At 42.1% G+C, this 22,122-nt stretch overlaps 1 protein-coding gene and 1 long non-coding RNA gene across 3 annotated transcripts in view; one reads left to right on the top strand and one right to left on the bottom strand.

Annotated features, from left to right (window-relative positions):
- CBFA2T2 (CBFA2/RUNX1 partner transcriptional co-repressor 2) overlaps positions 1-17,019 on the bottom strand; it is a 150,232-nt gene extending 133,213 nt beyond the window's left edge. The window contains exon 1 of one of the 2 annotated variants that reach the window (XM_045806742.2): positions 16,844-17,019. In XM_045806742.2, coding sequence (XP_045662698.2) covers positions 16,844-16,877 — 34 coding nt within the window. In that variant the 5' untranslated portion in view covers positions 16,878-17,019. Of the gene's footprint in view, positions 1-12,759; positions 16,822-16,843 lie in introns of those variants that run through there. The other variant, XM_087853655.1, reaches the window with a different exon arrangement.
- A 304-nt stretch (positions 17,020-17,323) lies between these two features.
- Positions 17,324-22,122, top strand: part of LOC148108043 (uncharacterized) — a 34,051-nt gene continuing 29,252 nt past the window's right edge. The window contains exon 1 of the long non-coding RNA XR_015720924.1: positions 17,324-17,409. This is a non-coding gene — a long non-coding RNA (uncharacterized LOC148108043). The remainder of the gene's footprint in view (positions 17,410-22,122) is intronic.

Here is a 22,122-nt window from a genome sequence, read left to right on the forward strand (position 1 = left end):
ATCGCTATGGAGTTAGGACTTCTGTTGAGGTCTTGTCTCTTCTACCTAATCAGAGAAGACAGGCCCTGTGTGAGTCAATTCATCATCCAAGCAACCTGTTTCCTCAACTGTAAAGTGTAGGTGGTAATACTACTCAATTCCCAGGCTGTTTTGAGCACTGAATAATACATGTGAAATCCCCCAATAAACTATTATTTTTCAAACTATGTATGTATTACAAATACACTTTAAAATACAACACGAAACACTATATGGTTAAAGCTTTCTTCAGATATTCCAATGTACTTTGTACACAGTTTATGTATAAAACACTATACACAAGTCATAATGAACTCCTATAGTCATTATAGCAATGATCATTTTACACAGAGTTAAGACACAAGAACTATGTTAGACTAAATCTATACAAAGTCTAGTAAATTTCAGTCACAAATCTTTCAGAGAAGTACTCAGGAACTTTCTCAATAAATAAATTCCTAATATTTTACTTCCTTGTCAAACAGCTCTCACAAAAATAAGAACAAAGTCTGTACAATCTAAATTCTAAATAAGGAGCTTCACAAGTATTCAAATGATGAAGAGAATTTATCTATTCCCCCTATTTCACTCCAAAGGCCTTGTTGGGTCCCACCTCTACTTTCATTCACCATGTTATTTGTATACCCTATTAACCTACTCAACATCTCTAGTTGGATATTTTACAGACATCTCACATACTAAAAGTCCTCTGTCAAATTCTTGGTTCACCATCCTATCCCAAACCTATCTGGGGTTCCTAATGTCTCCCCAATCTTCTCTAAAATGAGAAAATTAGCAACGTAAGCCAATAATTTCAGAGTCATCTTTGACACACAACCTCCCACCAATTTCAAATCCAGTGAGGCAAATCCTATCAGTCATACCTTCAAAATACCCTGAATCCAACTATTTCTCCTTACTTCCACTGTTAACATTCTAGTCCAAACCACCAACCTCCTCTCTCTTGTCCTACAGCAATAATTTCTTAATTCACATTCCTGCTTCCACTCTTGCCCCGTGAAGAATGTTTTCCCCAACAGCAGAGTGATCTCTTTAAAAGGTAAAGGAGATAATGTCACTCTGCTCAAAAACTTCCAAATTTTTCCCATCTCATTTAGAAAACCCAAAATCCTTTCTATGACTCTTAAGGTCCTCCATGGTCTGGCCCTGTTCACCTCCCTGAGATCAGCTTCTCCAATGTCGCCCTTACTCAATGTGCTCTAGTCTTACTAGCCTCCTCGCTGTCTTGTGAACCTATCAGGCATGCTCCCACCTCAGGGTTGTGACACTTGCTATTTATTCCCATTGCCTGGACTCCTCCTCTCCCAGATATCCATATGGCTAGCTTCCTTCTTTCGGATCTTTCCTCAAATGTCACTTCATCAGAAATCTTTCTCAACTACTCTAATAGCACTCCCTATCACCCTCTCCTAACACACTCTTTCTACTTTACTGCTACCTAACTATATTAAACAAGTGTGTATAAAATATATTTTAATGTCATTAAATTTCAAGATCTGTGAGAGGGCTTCATTTTGTTCACCACTGTATCCCTCAGACCTTTACAAAATAGAGGCTCAGCAAATGTTAAAAGACTGGTGAGAACGTAGAATAAATGGAATTCTCACAGACTGCTGATGCAAATATAAACTGATACAACTCTGGAAAATTTTTTGGCAGTATCTACTAATGCTGAACATTCACACAATCAATGACCCTCCAATTCCACTTCTAGGTATGTACTCAACAGAAAGACACACATACATATACCCAGACATAGAAGAATGTTTCCTGCAGCATTATTCCTAATTAACCCCAAGCTGGAAAAAAATCAAAATATGCATCAGCAAAAGAATGGATAAACTGTGGTATACATTTACAGTGGAATTCTACACAGCAATGAGAATGAATTATTAACACAAGAACACGTGTCATTACTGTTGAGCAAAAGAAGCCAGATACAGAAGAAAACACAGTATATGACTATTTATATATACTGTTCATTTTTTTTAAAAGAGGCAAAACTAGGGGCGCCTGGGTGGCTCAGCCGTTAAGCGTCTGCCTTCGGCTCAGGCCATGATCCTGGGGTCCTGGGATCAAGCCCTGCATTGGGCTCCCTGCTCGGCGGGAAGCCTGCTTCTCCCTCTCACACTCCCTTTGCTTGTGTTCCCTCTCTCGCTGCCTCTCTGTCAAATAAATAAATAAAATCTTAAAAAAAAAAAAAGAGGTGAAACTAATGAATGGTAAAAGAGGTCAGGATATTGGCTATCCTGGGGAAGAGGGAGGAACAGTAACTGGAGGGTGAGAAGTGGGCTTCTGAAGTAATTGCGTAAATGTTCTATTTCTTGATCTGGTTAGCAGTTACATTAAGTATGATCACTTTGTGAAAATTCACTGGGCGGTAAATTTAGGGTTCACATAAAGAGAGAAAAATTACAGGAAAAGAGAAACACTGTCAAGCTATCTTCCCAACAGCTACTGCAACTATTATTTCATTTATCTTTTTTTTTTTTTAAGATTTATTCATTTACTTTAGAGAGAGAGAGCAGCGTAAGTGGGGGGAGAGGAAGAAAAGAGAGAAGCAGACTCCCTGCTGAGGGTCGAACGTCACTCGGGCCTGAGATCATGACCCACAGAAATGAACAGTCTGAGGCTCAGCCCACTGAGCCACCCAGGGGCCCCATTTATCTTTTAAACATCCCTCTATTGGAGTGCCTGGTTTGCTCAGTTGGTTAAGCAGCTGCCTTTGGTTCAGATCATGATCCCAGGGTCCTGAATCAAACCCCATGATGGGCTCCCTGCTCAGCAGGGAGTTTGCTTCTCCTTCTAACCCCCCTCACCTCTGCTCATACTAACTCACAGGTTCTCTCTCTTTCTCTCAAAATTATAAACAAAATCTTTATTTAAAAAAATAAACATCCTTCTATAAATAGCGATAGCAAAAAAATTTTTTTTACTAAGAAATTATTATCGGGTCACCTGGCTGGCTCAGTCAGTTAGTTAAGTATCCAACTCTTGGTTTCAGCTCAGGTCATGATCTCAGGGTCATGGGATCAAGCCCCAGAGCCTGAGATTCTCTCTCCCTCTCCCTCTGCCCTTCCCGCCACTTGTGCACTCATGCACTCTCTCTCGCTCTAAAATAAGTAAAATTTTTGGGGGCGCTTGGGTGGCTCAGTCATTAAGTGTCTGCCTTCAGCTCAGGGCATGATCCCAGGGTCCTGGGATCAAGCCCCGCATCGGGTTCCCTGCTCCACTGGGAGCCCACTTCTTCTTCTCCCACTCCGCCGGCGTGTGTTCCCTCTCTCGCTGGCTGTCTCTCTATCAAATAAATAAACAAAATCTTTAAAAAAAAAAAAAAAAGGTAAAACTTTAAAAATATTAAATAAATAAAATTTTTTAAAAATTACTTTCATTTAAGATATAATCCACAACTGGGGCGCCTGGGTGGCTCAGTCAGTTAAGCCTCTGCCTTTAGCTAAGGTCATGATCCCAGAGTCCTGGGATCGAGCCCTGCTTCCAGCTCCTTGCTCAGATGGGAGCCTGCTTCTCCCTCTCCCTCTGACACTACTCCCTGCTTGTGCTCTCTCTTTCTCTGTCAAATAAATAAAATCTTTAAAAATAGTAATAATAAAATAAAATCCATGATTAAGTGAATTATAAAGCCATACCTTCAGTCACCTATAAACTAGAATCCAAGTGTTAAGAAAACCAATCCAAAAATGCTTCCTCAATATGCCATACTACCTAAATACAAGAACCTATTTAAATAAGAAAAATTTATTCAACTGTTACTGACAGATCTTTCCACATAAGTTTCCTTTTTAAAATATCATCCTCCAGGATAAATTTAATAAAACCTGAAGCCTTCTTTCCCTCCTTAATCTGTGGGATCAAAATCAACCTGTCATGTTCTAATATTTAATTGTCATGGATTGTCTGCCTGTTTTCCCTGGAATCAAGAAGAGGGTTCACATGCAAACAGGATTGATCTGGCAAATGAGTAAACATACAAAGAGATCCTTTTCCCAAAACAAGTTTGTGCTCTACACTGGGCTAAACCCTCATACAATAAATTAACTCTTCAGCAGCTTCCAAGATCAAAAGCTGAAGTCAACCAATTAAGCCCTAATGGGATACCAATTTCCTATTTTCGATAGAAGTTTAAATAAACCCCTCTTGGTTTATACAAATCCCTATCAACCATCCAGATAATCCTGTCACACTCAGTTCCAAATTGGCATTTATGAATATGTGCTACAATAAAAAAAGCTTTGATTACTGCATATTAGAGCTTTCACTGCCACAACCAACATGTGCTTTTAAAAATTGGGAAATTTGGGGGTGCCTGGCTGTCTCAGTTGGTAGAGCATGCAACTCCTGATCTCAGGGTTTTGAGTTCAAGCCCCACACTGGGTGTAGAAATTACTTTTAAAAAATAAAATCTTAAAAATAAAAAAAAAAATTGGAGAATTTCAGTTGCTTTAAAAATGGAAATGACAGCCTTAATTAGAAAAGATGTCTAATACGGGGTCCTATGGGTTAAGCATCTGCCTCTGGCTCAGGTCATGATCCCAGGGTCCTGAGATAGGACCCCGCATCATGCTCCTTGCCCAGCGGGGAGCCTGCTTCTCCCTCTCCCTGCTGCTCCCCCTGCTTGTGCTCTCTCTGTCAAATAATTAAAATCTTAAAAAAAAAAAAAAAATGACTGATAAACTAAATTTGACCTAATTGCTGTCTCCAAACTTTGAATGTCCTAATAATCTGCAGTTATCCTATTGACCTGCAGCCACCAAAACAAACAAGTAAGCAATTGCTAAAGGACATGTACAGTGTCATCTGTTCCAAGGATTTTCTTAGGAGTCCTTTAGGATTTATTGTCTTTTAATTCATGGAACCAGAGACCGTGGAAAGAGAAGGACTTCAAAGATCCTTTATCATCTGCCTTTCCTGTATTTAGAGCATTCCTTCTCAAAAAATCTGTGTATCTACTACGTGGACCATAAAAGGTGTTCAAAATGAGTTCAAGGACACAGAGACAGCTAAAGCAGAGTATCCGATCACTGTCTATGTTTTTGTGCTGATAAAAGGCAGTTTCATAAAAATGAAAAGAAAGCTGACTTCTATTAATACAGCACAAAGTTTAAAATCAACAATAACACAGAATAATGCAAGGCCAGAGTTCCTCAGGAAAAGCTGATCAGCAACTTGACAATATGAGTTAGACATGTTTGCTGTCAGAAGTCTTTATGGGATACTAAATTCCATCTCAACTTTTCCTTCACATTAGAAGTTAGACAAAGGAGCGTAATTCTACCAGCATCTCTGAATATAAGGTGATGGCAGGAGGGAAAGGACAGAAATTATTTCGAACAATGATGTTAACCAGGAAGACAAGGTAGAGAATCACCTAGGAGGCTATTCTCAAAAACATACGAATGTATCATAATATGGATGTCACACCGATATTCTATTAACTCCCCAAGGTAATTGTGATCACACACCACCAATCCACCCATCCTCTCTCCCCAGAGGAAAACTAGTTTTCCAGTCATCTAGAACCAGAGGCTTAAAACAATGGAAAGCTGGGGCGCCTGGGTGGTTCAGTCGTTCGTTAAGCGTCTGCCTTTGGCTCAGGTCATGATCCCAGCGTTCTGGAATCAAGCCCTGCATCGGGCTCCCTGCTCAGCGGGAAGCCTGCTTCTCCCTCTCCCACTCCCTCTGCTTGTGTTCCCTCTCTCGCTGCCTCTCTGTCAAATAAATAAATGAAATCTTGAAAACAAACAAAAACAACTGGAAAGCTTACTAGGGTAGAATTGGGGAAGCTGTTTAACAAAACAACCAGCTGAATTGTTGTATACTTTATTTCGCATTCTTCAAAACGAGGAGAAAAAAAACGTGAGCAATACCTACAGAATTCCTGAAATTGTGAGCTATGCTATTCTTCTACTTCCTTGCTTTTTTTTTTTAAATAATCTCTACCCCCAGTGTGGGGCTCAAACTCAGGTCATGATCCCAGGGTCCTATGGTTGAGTCCTGCTTCGGGCTCCCTGCTTCTCCTTCTGTCCCTCTTCCCTCCAACGCTCGTGCACTCTTTCTCTCTCTCAAAAATAAATAAAAAATCTTAAAAAAAAAAAATCACTGTCAGTCCAAAAACTAATTTTTAAAAAAGCTGTTGGAAAGGAAAAAACAGATTTGGTTCAAGACAAGCATCACTTCCTGTCTTTTTTGAAGTACATCCACACATGTGTGCAGATTAGGTCAGATGCCTATCCTTGGTGGCTCCTGTCATGCTACTATCACTGTTTACCATTTGATACTGAAACTATCAGTCTCTCCCCTCTACTGGACTACACCTAAATTCAGGGCCTTAAAACTCTCTTCATAGCCCCCAGCATCTGGTACTAGTGGTTTAATGTTTGTGAAAGTAAATGAGTATCTGAAATCAAGAGTATCTTAGAGGAGGGCCTGGATGGCTCAGTCCACTAAGCGTCTACCTTCGGCTCAGGTCATGATCCTGGGGTTCTGGGACTGAGCCCACATCAGGCTCCCTGCTCAGTGAAAGTCTGCTTCTCCCTCTGCTTCTCCCTCTCCCTCTCCCTCTGCCCCTCCCCCGGCTCGTGCATGCACGCTCTGTCTCTCTCTCCCAAAATAAATAAAATCTTAAAAAAAAAAAGAGAGAGAGAGAGAGAGAGTATTGGGATGCCTGGGTGGCTCAGTTGGTTAAGCATCTGCCTTCGGCTCAGGTTGTGATCCAGGGGTCCTGGGATGGAGTCCTGCATGGGGCTCCTTCCTGAGCAGAGAGTCTGCTTCCCCCCTGACTGCTGCTCTGTCTCTCTGACAAATAAATAAAATCTAAAATATTAAAAAAATAAAATCACCTTTTTGCACAAAAATAAATAAAAGATTATAACCCACTGACTAAAATAACTCATATTTATATAAATAAATAATGGTTAGGAAAATGCTCTGTAGTAGAATATTAACAGAATGAAGAACTAACAGAAATAGAAAATTGTACTCCAACTATCATAGCAACAACTGACTCAGGCAAACAGTATCAAAAGATGCTAAAACCAGTAGGCTAAAGTTTGATAACAAGATATTTACATAAATTCAGTATCTCTCCCCATGATTCTTACCCATTAAAAAGGAAAAGATAATAGCTCTATAGTGGAGAATCCTAGCAGATAACACCTTGAGCAAGTGATCAAAGTTAACATCAAGTCCTGGACAGATGGACATCATGTGCCTCCTGATACACGCACTGAGAAGGACATAATTTCACTCTGTGATACTCCTGCCAATATGCAAAATCTGAATTAATTCGTAAGGAAAAAAATTCAAATTGAGGGACATCCTACAAAATAAACGGCCCACATTATTAAAAAAAGTCAAAGTCACAAAAGATGAGACTGAAGGATTCTTCCAAATGGAAGGAGACTAGAGGCAGGAAAACTAAATATGATATATATATCCTGGACTGGATCCTAGACTACAAAAAAAACCATATTTTTCCTATGAAGAACATTATTGGAATAACGGAAAAATTCGAATGAAGTTTGTATATTAAATAATACTATTGTATCAAGACTATTTCGGGATTTTGATGAGTGTATTGTGGTTACATAAGAGAATGTCCTAGTTTACGGGAAATATACACTAAGTTATTTAGGGTAAAGAGGTATCACAGCTGTAACTTACACTAAAGGAGTTCAGAAAAGTAATATCCAATATAAACAGAAACATAGAAAAATAGTAAAGTGTTGACATCTGGGGAACCAAGATGAAGAACAAAGAGGAATTTTAATAGTATTCTTCCAACTTTTTCATAAGTTTAAAATTATGGCAAAATACAAACTTAAAAGTACAAAAAGTGTTTTTATAATGCAAATCACCATCCCTGAATATGTCTGTGTTTTTCTAAAACGACTTACAGTATCATGTAACATATTTAAGAAGAGGTAAAGAGTATAGTTAAAACCACTTAGCCAGGGGGACCTGGCTGGCTCAGTTTGTACAGCATGAGACTCCCTCCAAGTAATATTTATTTATTTATTTGACAGAGAATGAGAGTGCACAAGCAGGGGGAGCGGCAGGCAGAGGGAGAGGGAGAAGCAGGCTCTCCGCTGAGCAGAGAGCAAGACTCTGGGATCATGACCTGAGCCGAAGTCAGATGCTCAACTGAGCCACCCAAGCACGCCCAGCATTTAAGGCTCTTGATCTCAAGGTCGTTCAGTTCAAGCCCTGTATAGGGCATAGGTTTTACTTAAAATAAACAGGGGCGTTTGGGTGGTTTAGTCGGGTGAGCATCCAACTCTTGATTTCAGCTCAAGATCTCATGGGTCATGAGATTGAGCTCCGCAAGAGGCAGGGAGTCTGAAGATTCTCTCCCTCTGCCAATCCCCCCTCCTGCGCACGTGTGCGCTCTGTCTCTCTCAAATAAATAAATCTTAAAATAAATTAATTAAATTTAATTAATTAAAAACATAAACACTTAGCCAGGGATTCCTGGGTGGCTCAGCTGGTTAAGCATCTGCCTTTGGCTCAGGTCATGATCTCAGGGTCCTGGATCAAGCCCTGCATTGGGCTCCCTGCTCAGAGGGAAGTCTGCTTTTCTCCCTCTGCCCCTCCCAATGCTCATGCTCTGTCTGATAAATAAATGAAATCTAAAAAACAAAACAAAAAACTTAGCCAGACCAACCCACCAAGGGAAAATTAAGGTGAAGCTTACAAAAACCGGAGCTGCTGACCCTAAGCCGCTCTAGGCAGCTAGAGAATGAATGCTGAAGGAACTAAAACTAACACCACTCCAATTTCCCTCTCCTAAACCATCTCTACCTTTATTCATAAAGAGGACTTGCTTTATGCCTGCCTTTTCTCCCTGCAAGGCTGGCTCCACTACTCTAGAGGGAAACAAAGTCAAAGACATAATCATTTTCTCAATAAAGAACTAAAAACATTGCCACATTTTTGGTGGAGAAAAATGTCACTATTATGTAAGATTTTACAGAGAGGGGAGGCAGAGGGCAGGTAGTGCTAAGGATATAAACTAGCTAAAAAATACATGGGGGGGACACCTGGATGGCTCAGTCGGTTACATCTGTCTTTGGCTCAGGTCATGATCCTAGGGTCCTGGGATCAAGCCCAGCATTAGGCTCCTTGATCAGCAGGGAGCCTGCTTCTCCCTCTGCCCGCTGCTCCCCCTGCTTGTGCACTCTTGCTCTTGCTCTATCTCTGGCAAATAAATAAAATCTTTAGAAAAAAAATAAAATATAAAAAATAATTTAAAAATGCACGGGAATTAGAGATAATTGTATCATTAGTGTAGTTTCTGGGATATAAGGTAAAAATGAGTAAGTCTGTGTTCAATGTCTGTTCTCATGCGGCTTCAAAAAATTAAAAGCAGGCGTGACCTCTGCATGGAGATGGCTAAGTTAACAAAGGAATACGGGAAACATTTGTAGCAGAGGAAAAGGTCAAAGCAGTGTGTCAAGGGAGCTGTGTTATGCCTGGTATTAACATTTCACTTGAGCTGCTGAAGAGGTCAGATTACATATTTGTCGCCATCAGCTAATTTAATTGAAAGGTCTAGCCAACTCCAAAGCTATAAATTCAGACAGAAGGATACCTAGCTCTGAGTTATTCTAAATTTTATTTTGATTTCTGCATTTAATTATGGCAATACAAAATAGAAAAGTAGAGTCAAATCTTCAAGAGTTCACATCGTAAGTCCATATACTATATTGGATGATCCATATTTGACAGCTCCTCACAGGGCCATACAAAATTAATATGGACATTACTTGGGCTTTTGATGTTCATTGCCATCATCTGTTTCACTGCTAAGATCAGGAAACATATGGGATGAATTGGTAAAGGATGCTGAGAGTTTCTGTTGCCCTTTTTTTTTTTTTTAATTCACCTCTAAGTCTAATTCAGGATACCTCTGAACAAGACCAAGATCTAGTACAGGAGTGGTCTCTAAATCATATTCCAATTCCTAACACTTTTTTTAAAATAAGAGATGTTAGAGAAAGTTAGTTCTTGAAGAAAGATGATGGGAAATCAAGTATCTTCAGGGAACACCGGGGTCCAAGGAACACATGTCTAAAAACCTCTAGTCTAGTTAGTAAAAAGAAGTCATGTGATAGTAAAAAACAGGTTTTGGACTCAGGTCTCAATGTAAAATGAATGAACTCAACACCAGAACTGAACTAAGTTTGAACAGTGCATCTGCTACTGATTAACTGTGTGACCTTGGGCAATTTATTTAAGTTCTCTGAGTCTTACTTCCTCATCAGTAAAACAGAGATACTAACTCCCTCCCAAGGTTGTTCCAAGAATTACATGAGATGAAAAACACCCAGCAGAAAACCTAGCAAAGACCCCCTTTTGAAGAATTCAACTGGACTTAAAAGTCCGATTCAGTTGACACATCTGCAATGGACTCATTTCACAAGTTTAATTTATGGTACCCCAGCCCCTATAATTTCAGATAGCTTCAAGGGGCCACAGACAGAAACCAGAGACGAAGGCAAAACGCTACTTAACCAGCCATAATAAAACCCAGAGACAGGATCTGTCACATGTACATATACTAGCTCATATTGCACATGGGGCCAGTCAGTACAGCAAGAGTGAGGCCCCTCGTCTTGGCAATCTTACCACAGCACAAACAATAACCAGGGAGAGACTGTCCCTCATTAAGTCGTCAAGCTTTCACAAATTTGAAGTAAATCTTCAGTGACTGCTTTCTATAATATGAGGTTCAAAACAATATTCTAAAACTAAGGAGTGATGATAAAACTGGCAGGTGAGAAATCTTTTTTCCACACCTCCTTCCTCCCATTTTTTCCTTATCCTGGAAGAGGTATGAACTTAGTGAATTAACTCATCTTGATCCTAGTGCTACATTCATTTGTTGTACACTACCTTTTGAATGATCTTTTCTGCCAAAAAGCATTCATTGCACTCAAATAACTGATCAAAAAGTCTAGATCTGCATGTCCCACAACAGGCTTAATACTCAGGAACAAGCTTTAAGTCAATTTGTATGGAGGAAAGCCAACGGGTTCTAAACCAGCACAAATGCATTCAACAATCAAAGATGAAGACAAAAATCATTACAAGTATCCAAAACATGATTCAATTTAGTAAGTCCCAACTCTCAAAATAACCAGTCAATAACCCTCAAAACAACTGAAATCAAAGGATAACTTTGGTTTTTTGTTTGTTTTGCTTGCGGTTTTTTTGTTTGTTTTTAAAGTAGGCTTCATGCCCAACGTGGGGCTTGAATTTAGGACCCCGAGATTAAGGGTCGCACACTCTGGTGACTGAGCCAGCCAGGTGCCCTGATAACTTTGTTACTAATAAGAAAACTTATACCCAATTCTACACAAGGACTCACTGAAATACCAACTCTATATTAACATGTAGATAGCAAGTGACTAAATAATTAAAGTTTCGTGGCAGTATTACTACTCTCAAAGCCTTCAGCTCATTTCACACTACTCTGCCATGGGGTTACCCAACATGCGGCAAAAAAGGTTCTGAACATCTCCCTCAAAAAGGGGAGAAACAACCAGAAAAACTTCTGTAGTGCAGTAATATTTATAGATATCTATAAGCACTGCTTCCCTTATAAATGCTATATTCTGAGAACTTAGATGACCTTTCAAATATAGGAACTTCACAGTGTCAGAGTACAGAAATTAGGGTTTGATTTTCCCATTCATTGATGGTCAGCAAATTTTTTTTTAAAGATTTTATTTATTTCTTTGTCAGAGAGGGCGACAAAGCACAAGCATGGGGAGTGGCAGAGGCAAAGGGAGAAGCAGGCTCCCCGTGGAGCAAGGAGCTGGATGAGGATGCATGCGGGACTCCTTCCCAGGACCCTGAACCCAACAGCAGCAGCTTAACAAGCCACCTGGCTGTCCCGGTCAACACATTTTTTTTAAGGTAGTCTCTATGCCAAAAGTGGGGGGTCAAACTCAATACCCTGAGATCAAAAGTCACATGCTCTACCAACTGAGCCAGTCAGGTGCCCCAAAGGTCAACTTTTTTTTTTAAGATTTTATTTTTTTTAAGTAATCTCTACAGCCAACATGGGGCTCAAACCTACAACCCTGAGATCAAGAATCACATGCTCCACCAACCAAGCCAGCCAGGAACCCCAGTCAACACATTTTTAAGTAACAGCTACCTTAATGTTAAGAGCTCAGGCTCTGCTGCCAGAAAAATCTAGATTTTAATCTAGACTTTGTCATTTATTAGTTCTATAACATCTGAGTCAATTTCATAATTTATAAAATCAGGAAATATACCTACCTAAAAGACTGGAGGATTAAAAGGCAAAAGGTAAATGCATGATATCTAGCCCAAAATAAACATTCACTATTAGTTATTATTAGCCAGGAATTATTCTCATTTATAGAGTAAACAAACTTGAGTCTCAGAAATTGAAAAACTTCCCAGAACTGGGCCTCAAACCCAAAGTCTGCCTGCAAATTCTTTTTCCATTATGATCAACAACCTGCCTCACATGTATCTCTGCCTTTTTAAATAGGCTACTAACTGCAGTTTAACTGGTCTGGATTGTGTGGTCACAGATTATGGTGCTTCTAGCGTTTTTTTTTTCTTGCCCAATCGTTTAGGGGAAAATGACTAAACGCATCAGTATGGCGTAGTAGGTAAGGACCAAAGAGAGGACGAGACCCTGTCTCTCACTGTCAGTATGCTTACCTGCGGTAGCCTTCCTCCTCTTCATGTGACTTGTTGCTTTTAAAATCTGCTTACGAGGGGCACCCTGGGCGGCTCAGTCGTTAAGCGTCTGCCTCCAGCTCAGGTCATGATCCCAGGGTCGTGGGATCGAGCCCCACATCCCACACTGGGCTCCTTGCTCAGCAGAAAGCCTGCTTCTCACTCTCCACTCCCCCTGCTTGTGTTCCCTCTCTCGCTGTCTCGCTGTCAAATAAATAAATAAAATCTTAAAAAACAAAAAACAAAAAACAAAAACCTGCTTACGAGGGAGTGCCTGGCTGGCTCGCTCAGTCAGAAGTTGTTGAGTCTGAGCCCCATGCTGGATGTAGAGATTACTCAAATAAATAAACTTTAAAAACTACTTATAAGCTGGGCTCAGACAAGTATCTTTGAGGAATGTGCAGAATATGAGTTAGCTCTGAGTGAAAGGTTGAGGTGTTACGCTATTAACGAGGTATACAAGCTTCAATCACAGTCATGGTCCCAGCAGGAAAGACAGCATACTCCAGAGTAAGGATAATTCAAGGAGGGTTTAATAACAGGACTATAAAGGTGATAATCACAAGGGAGAATAGTACCCTGGGATTAGAGAGGGCACTTCTAAGCTGGAGGAACAAAGGAAATAAAAACTTTCCAAATCCAGGAGCCGCAGAGAGAGACTCCTTTAGAGGAATAGCAATCTTCAATCAAGGGACACAACCAGCCAGAGGCAATAGCCATAGGAAGGGAGCATGGAAATTAAAATTCCCTAACCTTAGACGGGAAGGAAGCTCTTGATGTAGTTCATACAGATAAGTCAGCCTCCCAGGGAAGAGAACAGGCAACAGATGGAGAGTAGACCTAGAGGAGCGAACGGAAGGTACCTAATTCAACCTCCAGGAAGTCTTTCAGGTAGGTACACTTTCGCATCTCTTCTTTCATGCTAACAGACAAATGCCAGATAAGGAAAGCATTACTGAACAGGACAATCCTCACCCCTTTTGAATAGTAACGCACAGGACCTATCTACCATATCTGTAATCAAGCTGTTCACTAGTAAGTATGGTCATTTACCATTTTACTTGTAACTGTTCAGAATTCTTTGGAGGTCCAATGACTTATATACATTTCTCCATGTTTAAGGACTTCCCACTTACCTTGTTAGGCAAAGTAAGATTTAAAAAAAATGCAGATACTGTAACTCTTAAGGAGCTTACATTTAGGAGTTTATATTCTTAGATAACTAAGAAGGCAGAATGAGGTAAGTGTCATCAGAGAGAAAAGAGCTGCGGTGCTGTGAAAAGTTCTGGAATAGGCTTCCTTGCCATCTGGACCCTGCCAGGAACAACTCCAGCCAGAACTCACTGCTATCCTATTAACAAGGTATACAGGCTTTAATCAAGTTCCCTGCAGGCCCAGATCTGGAGACCTACTCACTAAGCCCTCCAGAGAATCCAAGTATCTGCTCAGCACCTAAATAGGTCCACCACTCCTCTCCCGGAAAATGCCCCTCTCCTTCTTAGCCCTGCTTCAAATGTCACCTCCTTTCCTAAACCTTACTTGGACCCTTTAAGAACAATTAGTTATTCCTACCCTATATTCCCAAAAGACTCTGCTTTGAGCACTTTATTATTATCTATGCATAGGTACAGGGCCCCTACTACATACCCTGTGAGATCCTAAGTCTTCCTTGTATTCTCAGGTACAAGCAACATCCAAAATAGTGGGTCAAGCGCAGTCTAAGTACTCTACATATGTTATCATATACGTTACCAATACATATTATCAATCATCGCAAAACTGTAGGTGGGGCAGGAACTCTCATCAACTCCATTTTAACAGATGAGGAAAATAAAGTGCACAGAAAGGTTAAATAATGTGCCCAAAGTCTCAAAGTTAATAGGACTGGACCCCAAGACTTCAACCTAGGCACAATTCCAGAAGTGAATCTCAACAGACTTCATGGGTTGAAAGGGTCCCATTACAAGACCAATGGTCCCCACCCCCAAGATGCACAGTTATTATTCACACCAGGGTATGCAAAGATGTTATTGGAACTTCTACTTATATTTTAGTTCATCCTTCGCAAAATGTATTTTTGCAAGTGTTATAAAATGTACATAACACAGACTACAGTTAGCACTGTAATTGTAACTTAAAACATCACATGTACGCATACTCAACCCTATCTACTGATAGAACACTAAGACCATCTGAAGCCAATGCTCGAGACTACTTTCCCCAAGGACTCGGAGCTCCTACGTTCTCTGCCCAGCACTTCAGTTAAACGCATTAACCAATCAAGACTATAGGTAAGCTCCAGAGGCAAGAATCTGCTTTATTCATCTTTGTAAGCCCTACAATAGCACAGGCCCTGGTGCTTAGCAGATGGTCAATGCTGAATCTAACTGTATCGTGGAAACGTCACTGAAAAAACCCTCTCAATATTTTAATGAAACTTACTATATGCTTCCAGATTAAAAGAGGGCACTAAGCATGCTAAGAATGTAATACAGAATTCTATTAGGAACACTAAAATAAATAAATAAATCTTCGTTACATAATAGAACCAAAAACTGCACTTTGTTGGTATATTTTAAACCAAAAATTACATAAAACAGGTTTGGATGTAAAAAACTTGAGTTGGTATTAACAGTCCTTTCCTTTACAGAGACGGTGCATCTTAGGCCTAACCGGTCACCTCTGCCTCTCTTTTGTTATAAGCTCCAAGAGGAAAGCCTCAAACTACCAAAAGCAGCAACTGTAGGCTTGATATGAAGAGGCATTGCTAGATGCATTTACTTTGCATTTCTTCAATCCAACTTTTAATGAGTGTCAAAGAAGTGAGACCGTGTAAAGCCTCCCTTTATATGAAAGACTCAGGGCTCTGAGGCTAGATCACAGTGTTCTTCAGTTTCATCTGTGGCAAAACGGGCATATTCAAATACTTAACTCTTATTTACACTATCACCAGGATTAAATGAAGAAAAAACAAGCAATATGGTCTCATGTTTCCTCATTTACCTTGTCTTCCCCTCCCCACTCCAAACGCAGAGGCTGATATGGTCTATCCATTTTTTTGCTATATTCCCAGGGCCGAGAATGCTACTTTTTACTTAATAAATGATTTAATAAACATTGAAAGAACAGAATGCAAAATGCCTGCTGCTCAAAAAAATGTTGACTATGACTGTTATTGTAACAAGAAACAATTAAAATTTTATTGTTATTAAGAGATACCACCCCTCCCCCAAGGATCTCAAAATTCTAGGAGGAACACTAGACAAATGCGGGAATAGAGAAATGGAGGTAAGAAAAACAACTGGATCATAAAGCAGGACTAACCTAAGACAACATCTTAAACAAATACACAACCAGAGCCCAATTTCGGGCTTTTCCGAGGGAGGTTCACCCTGGATGAGGTTTATCAGCGATTACAATAATAACAGTTTTCATGCTCGTGTATGTCCCAGTCTGTGCCAAACATTCTACTGGCCCCACAAAACCCAAGAACCCTGGCGGGGGGTATGGGGGTGGAAATGCTCTTCACACCCCCATTTTGCAGAAGAAGGAACTGAGGCTCGGAAAGACCCAAGGTCACATCCCCCAAGCGGGGTAACCAGAATGTGAACCCACGCAGTCTGACCCCTGAGCCTGCACTCAACAGGCCCCCTCAAAGAGGCCATCCTCGCCTCCTCCACCATTCGCCACACACCCCTTGAAACTGGGCATATGTAGTACTTCCCCAGGAGCCGGACTTAGTGGCCCCAGCACCGGAGAACAAAACAATCCTTGTCCGCCGGTAAATCGGATGGACGCCGGCAGGGCCTGGGCTCCGAGGCCGCGGTCCGCGCGGCTTCGCTCAAATCGCTAGCCCCGACCCCCCGGGGGGAGCAGGAAGCACCCGGACGGCCTCGAGAACCCGGGAAGGCCCGGCCCGCCGCGTGACCTTGGATCCACAGCCCTGCTTCGGGCCTCAGTTTCCCCAACCCCGCCTCGCGCCGGGGGCCTCCCGGGAGCTCGCGCCTGTGGAGCAGCAGGCCCCTCACACGCCCCCCTCAGCCTCCGGTCTTCCCGCCCTGCTTACGCTGGAAGGCGGCCGCTCCAGGGACGCCCACCATCGCCAAGCGCCTCCGCCGCTCGCCTCCCGCCTCCAACCGCGGCCAGGGTCGCTCGCAGGCGCCGCCGCGGAACCTGAAGCCGCGACGCTCGCCAGCCCCAGCACCGCCGCTGCTGCCGCTGCCAACGCCGCCTTTAGGCCGCGCGCCGCCCCGCCCCCCGGTTGGCTCCGCCCCGCCCGCCGGGCACGCCCCCGCCGCGCGCCCTCGCCCGCCGGACCAACGCACGCGGAAGCCCGGCCCCAAGAACAGCTCCAGCTAAGCCCCGCCCCCCTGACCTGCCCCGCCCCTTCCGCGCGAACCTGACGCCCTATCCCGGCTCATCCAGCTTCTCAGACCCGCCCCTACTGTGTCACGCGCGCCCATCACGCGCCAGGCCCACTCGTCTGGCACTGGGCTTCCGGCTGTGGCCAGGGCAGCGACCCAGTCCCGGAGGAGGAGGCAAGGCTGTAGGGGGTGGGGCTTAGGGGGGAGGGGACAGCGCCGCACCTGAGTTCTTCAGGTTAAGGCCTGGTCGCCCAAAGCCTGTCGTTGGGTAAGTCGCTTCCCCATTCTGGTCTACCCTGTGCCAAATGTCTAAAATGTCGTCATCATATTAATAACCGTTAGTTATCATTTCTATTACCGAGCTCTTTATCATCTTTAGGTGCTATTTCCATACACTCATCCAGTTAACCCTCACAATGAGGGAGAGAGGTACTATTTTACCTTTTCTGCCCATACATGCAGAAAGGGCTTTCGCTTCAACCACCTTGGCCACTGCTTACTGTTAACATAAAGTAGAGAAGGGATTGCAAACTAGAAACTTCGGACTTCAGACCCAGTACTTTGAGCTACTCTGAACTATTCTGCCTCCCAAAGACTCAAAAACAGGAATTAAAATTAAAACAAGAGATTAAAAACTACAAACTCCAGTGCATTTGGCTGGCTCAGTTGGCAGAGCATGCACCCTTGATCTCAGGGTCGTGAGTCCAAGCCCCACATTGGGCATGGAGAATATTTTAAAAATAAATAAATGCATAAATAAAAATAAATTTTAAAAAATTTCAAACTCCTCTATATACAAAAACATCATAAACAAATTTCTTTTAACTTTGCTTTCTTTTATAAGCAGAAGACAGGGATAAAATATCTGCAACATATTCAACAAAGGATCAATATTCAGAATAAATAAAGAAGCCCTATAAACCAATAAGAAAAAGATAATTTAATAGAAAATGGATGGGGGCACCTGGCTGGCTCAGTAGAGCATGCAACTCTTGATCTCAACGTCATGAGCTTGAACCCCACGTTGGGCATAAAGATTACTTAAAATTAAAAAAAAAAACGGACAGGGGCGCCTGGGTGGCGCAGTCGTTAGTCTGCCTTCGGCTCAGGGCGTGATCCCCGCATTATGGGATGGAGCCCCACATCAGGCTCCTCCGCTATGAGCCTGCTTCTTCCTCTCCCACTCCCCCTGCTTGTGTTCCCTCTCTCTCTGGCTGTCTCTCTCTCCGTCAAATAAATAAATGAAATCTTAAAAAAAAAATGGACAAAGAGGATGAATAGACAATACACAGAAAAGAAAATCTGTATGGCTAATAAACATTAAAAATAGATGTTCAACCTCTCTCATAATCAGAAAACAAGCAAGGAGTTGCCATATTTCATGCATTCGATTGGAATTTCCACTTGTGGGTCTCCATCCCAAATACTTGTTCATGTGTACAAAAAGATGCATAGGAAGGAAGTTTACATCAGAATTGTAAAAGAACAAAAATCAAAATTGGCTTGAATGCCCTACATGGAGAACTAGTGAAATAAACTGTAGAAAATAATATACAATATTTGAAAAGTAGGTAGATCTACTTGTGGTAATAAGAAAAGGTTGCCAATACATATTGTGAACTGAAAAAGCAAATTGGAGTTCCATGAAGCTATTCTTTTGCTTTACTTCCAAGTTTTGGATAATTGGATATTTTTCAACACCTACATACTATGTACACTCTAAAATGGTGTTAAATCCAAGAGCCCACACACCAGAGCCAGACAGCCTGGATATACAATCATGGCTTCACATTTACCAGCTATATAGCCTCAGACAAGTCATTTCATCTTTCTGAGGCTCAGCAAATGGCTCATGATAGGACCTAGCTCGCAAGATTATTGCATGAAAAACACAGTACCTGCTACATTTCTTTAAAGGTTTATTTATTTATTTGAGAGAGAGAGTGTGGGGGCGGCAGGGGGGTGGGGTGGGGGTGGGGGTGGATCTTGAGCAGACTCCCTGCTGAGTGCAAGTGCGAATCCATTGTGGGGCTTGATCTCAGGACCCTGAGATTATGACCTGAGCCAAAACCAAGAGTCGGATGGTCAACCAACTGAGCCACCCAGGTGCCCCCCTGCTATGTTTTTTAAATGTTGCAATTATTATTATATGCACTTCCTTTTTTTTTTTTTTTTCTAATTCCCATTCCTACTCACTATCCCCCCTAGCCTTTACCCTTCCTGCCTAGAAGTTCCTAGTACATATTAGGTGCTCAAAAAAATTCCATTGTTGGGGTGCCTGATTGACTCAGTCAGTAGAGCATGTAACTCTTAATCTTAGGGTCCTGAGTTCAAGGCCCACCTTGCATGTGGAGCATACTTAAAAACAAAATTTTTTTTCAAATTTACAGAAATACATTACCATTTGAATCCTGCTGTATACTGCCTTGCCTTCTCTTAGCACTTGGCAATCTGGGATATAATGAGTGAACATTTTATTATTTTTCTTAAAAGATTTCACTTATTAGAGAGAGCACATGTGAGAGAAAGAGAGAGAGGAGGAGCCGGGGCAGAGGCAGAGGGAGAAGCAGACTCCCTGCTGAGCTGAGAGCCAGACTCAGGGATCGCAACCTGAGCTAAAGGCAGATGCTTCAGATGCTTAACCAACTGAGCCACGCAGGCGCCCCAGCTGCAACATTTTAAATATTTTTATGATACAGACATTTAATAAATGCTTGCTGAGGAGCACCTGCCTGACTTAGTCAGTGGAGCATGTGACTCTTGATCTTGGGGTCATGAGTTTGAGCCCCACATTGGACATAGAGATTACTTAAAAATAAAAATTCTTAGAGGGAGGGGTGGGTGCCTGGGTGGCTCAGTCAGTTAAGCATCCGACTCTTGATTTGGCCTCGGGTCCTGATCTTGGGGTTGTGAGTTTGAGTCCAGAGTTGGGCTCCATACTGAGTGTGGAGCCTGCTTGGGATTATCTCTCTCTCCCTCTGCCCCTCCCACCCACTTAAAAAAAAAGTCTTGGGGCATCTGGCTGCCTCAGTCATAAGAGCATGCAACTTTTGATGTCAGGATTGTGAGTTCAAGCCCCACATTGGGTGTAGAGATTACTTAGAAAAATTAATAAATTTAAGGGGTGCCTGGATGACTCAGATGGTTAAGCATCCAACTCTTGGTTTCAGCTCAGGTCATTATCTCAGGGTCCTGGGATTGAGACCCAAGTCAGGCTCTGCGCTTGGGTACAGAGTCTGCTTAAGATTCATATTCTCTCTCTCTCTCTCTCTCTCTCTCATCCCCTTTCCCTCTGGCCCTTACTCTCTCTAAAATAAATAAACAAATAAAATCTTGGGACGCCTTGGTGGCTCAGTCAGTTAAGTGTCTGCCTTCAGTTTAGGTCATGATCCCAGGGTCCTGGGATCAAGTCCCACATCGGGCTCCTTGCTCAGCAGAGAGCTTGCTTCTCCCTCTGCCTGCTGCCCCCCCCTACCTCCCGCTTGTGCACGCTCTCTCTCTGACAAATAAAATCTTTAAAAATAAATAAATTTAGGGGCGCCTGGGTGGCACAGTGGTTAAGCGGCTGCCTTCGGCTCAGGGCGTGATCCCGGCGTTGTGGGATCGAGCCCCACGTCAGGCTCCTCCGCTGTGAGCCTGTTTCTTCCTCTCCCACTCCCCCTGCTTGTGTTCCCTCTCTCGCTGGCTGTCTCTATCTCTGTCAAATAAATGAATAAAATCTTTTTAAAAATTTAAAAAATTAAAATAAAATGTTAAAAACAAAAACGAAAACAAACAGCACAGTTCCAATCTGCAGGCAGTATAATGTGAACACCCTTATCTCTGGAACCTGTGAATATGTTACCTTACAAAGCAAAAGGGACTTCACAGATGTGATTGAGTTAAGGACCCTGAGATGGGAAGATTATCTTGGGTTACTCAAGTAGGCCCGGTATAATTAGAAGAACCTTTAAAAAAGAGTCCGAGAGGGGCACCCGGGTGGCTCAGTCAGTTAGGCAACTCTTGATTTTGGCTCAGGTCATGATCTCAGGATCATGAGATCGAGTAATATTGGCTACACACTCATGGTAGAGTCTCCTTTTCCCTCTCCCTCTGCTCCTCTCTGCACGTGCTCTCTCCCTCTCTTGCTCTCTCTCAGATAAATAGATCTTTAAAAAAAAAACTTAGTGTGGTGCCTGGGCGTCTCAGTCAGTTAAGTGTCTGCCTTTGGCTCATGTCGTGATCCCAGGGTCCTGGGATTGAGACCCAAATCGGGCTTTCTGCTAAGTGGGAAGCCTACTTCTGCCTCTCCCTCTGCCTGCCACTCCACCTGCTTGTACTCTCTCCGTCAAATAAATAAATAAATAAATAAATAAATAAATAAAATCTTAAAAAAAAAAAGGAATGAAAGAGGGGGGAAAAGAATGAAAGAAGGAACATTACTATAGACTTTACCAATAGTAATAAATAACAATTTTATGACTATAAATTTGATAACTCAGATGAGATACACCGATTTCTTAAAAGACACAGCCTATTGAAACTCACTCAAAATATTGATAATCTGAGCGGTGCCTGGGTGGTGTAGTCAGTTCAACATTTGACTCTTGGTTTCAGCTCAGGTCTGATCTCAGGTGGTGAGAATGAGCCCCTTGTTGGGCTCCATGCTCAGTGCAGAGTCTGCTTGAGTTTCTCTCTCCCTCTTCCTCTTCCCCTCCGCTCTGCTCTCGCTCTCACACGCACTCCCTCTCTCTGTGTCTCTCTCTGAAATAAATAAATCTTAAAAAAAAAAAAGTTGATAATCTAAATATTCCGGTATTTATTTTTTAATTTGTAAAAATCTTTTGGTGGGGTGGGTGTGGGGACCCACATCCAATATTTATTAAATAAAATAAATTTGTAGTTAAAAATCTTTTAGCCAAGGGGCACCTGGGTGGCTTAGTCTGTTAAGCTTCTGGCTCTTGATTTCGGCTCAGGTCATGATCTCAGCATCCTTAGATAG

The sequence above is a fragment of the Ursus americanus genome, chromosome 22 (genome assembly GCF_024610735.1).
Source record: "Ursus americanus isolate L20-20 chromosome 22, mUrsAme1.1.p, whole genome shotgun sequence".
NCBI classification, from domain to species: Eukaryota; Metazoa; Chordata; class Mammalia; order Carnivora; family Ursidae; genus Ursus; species Ursus americanus.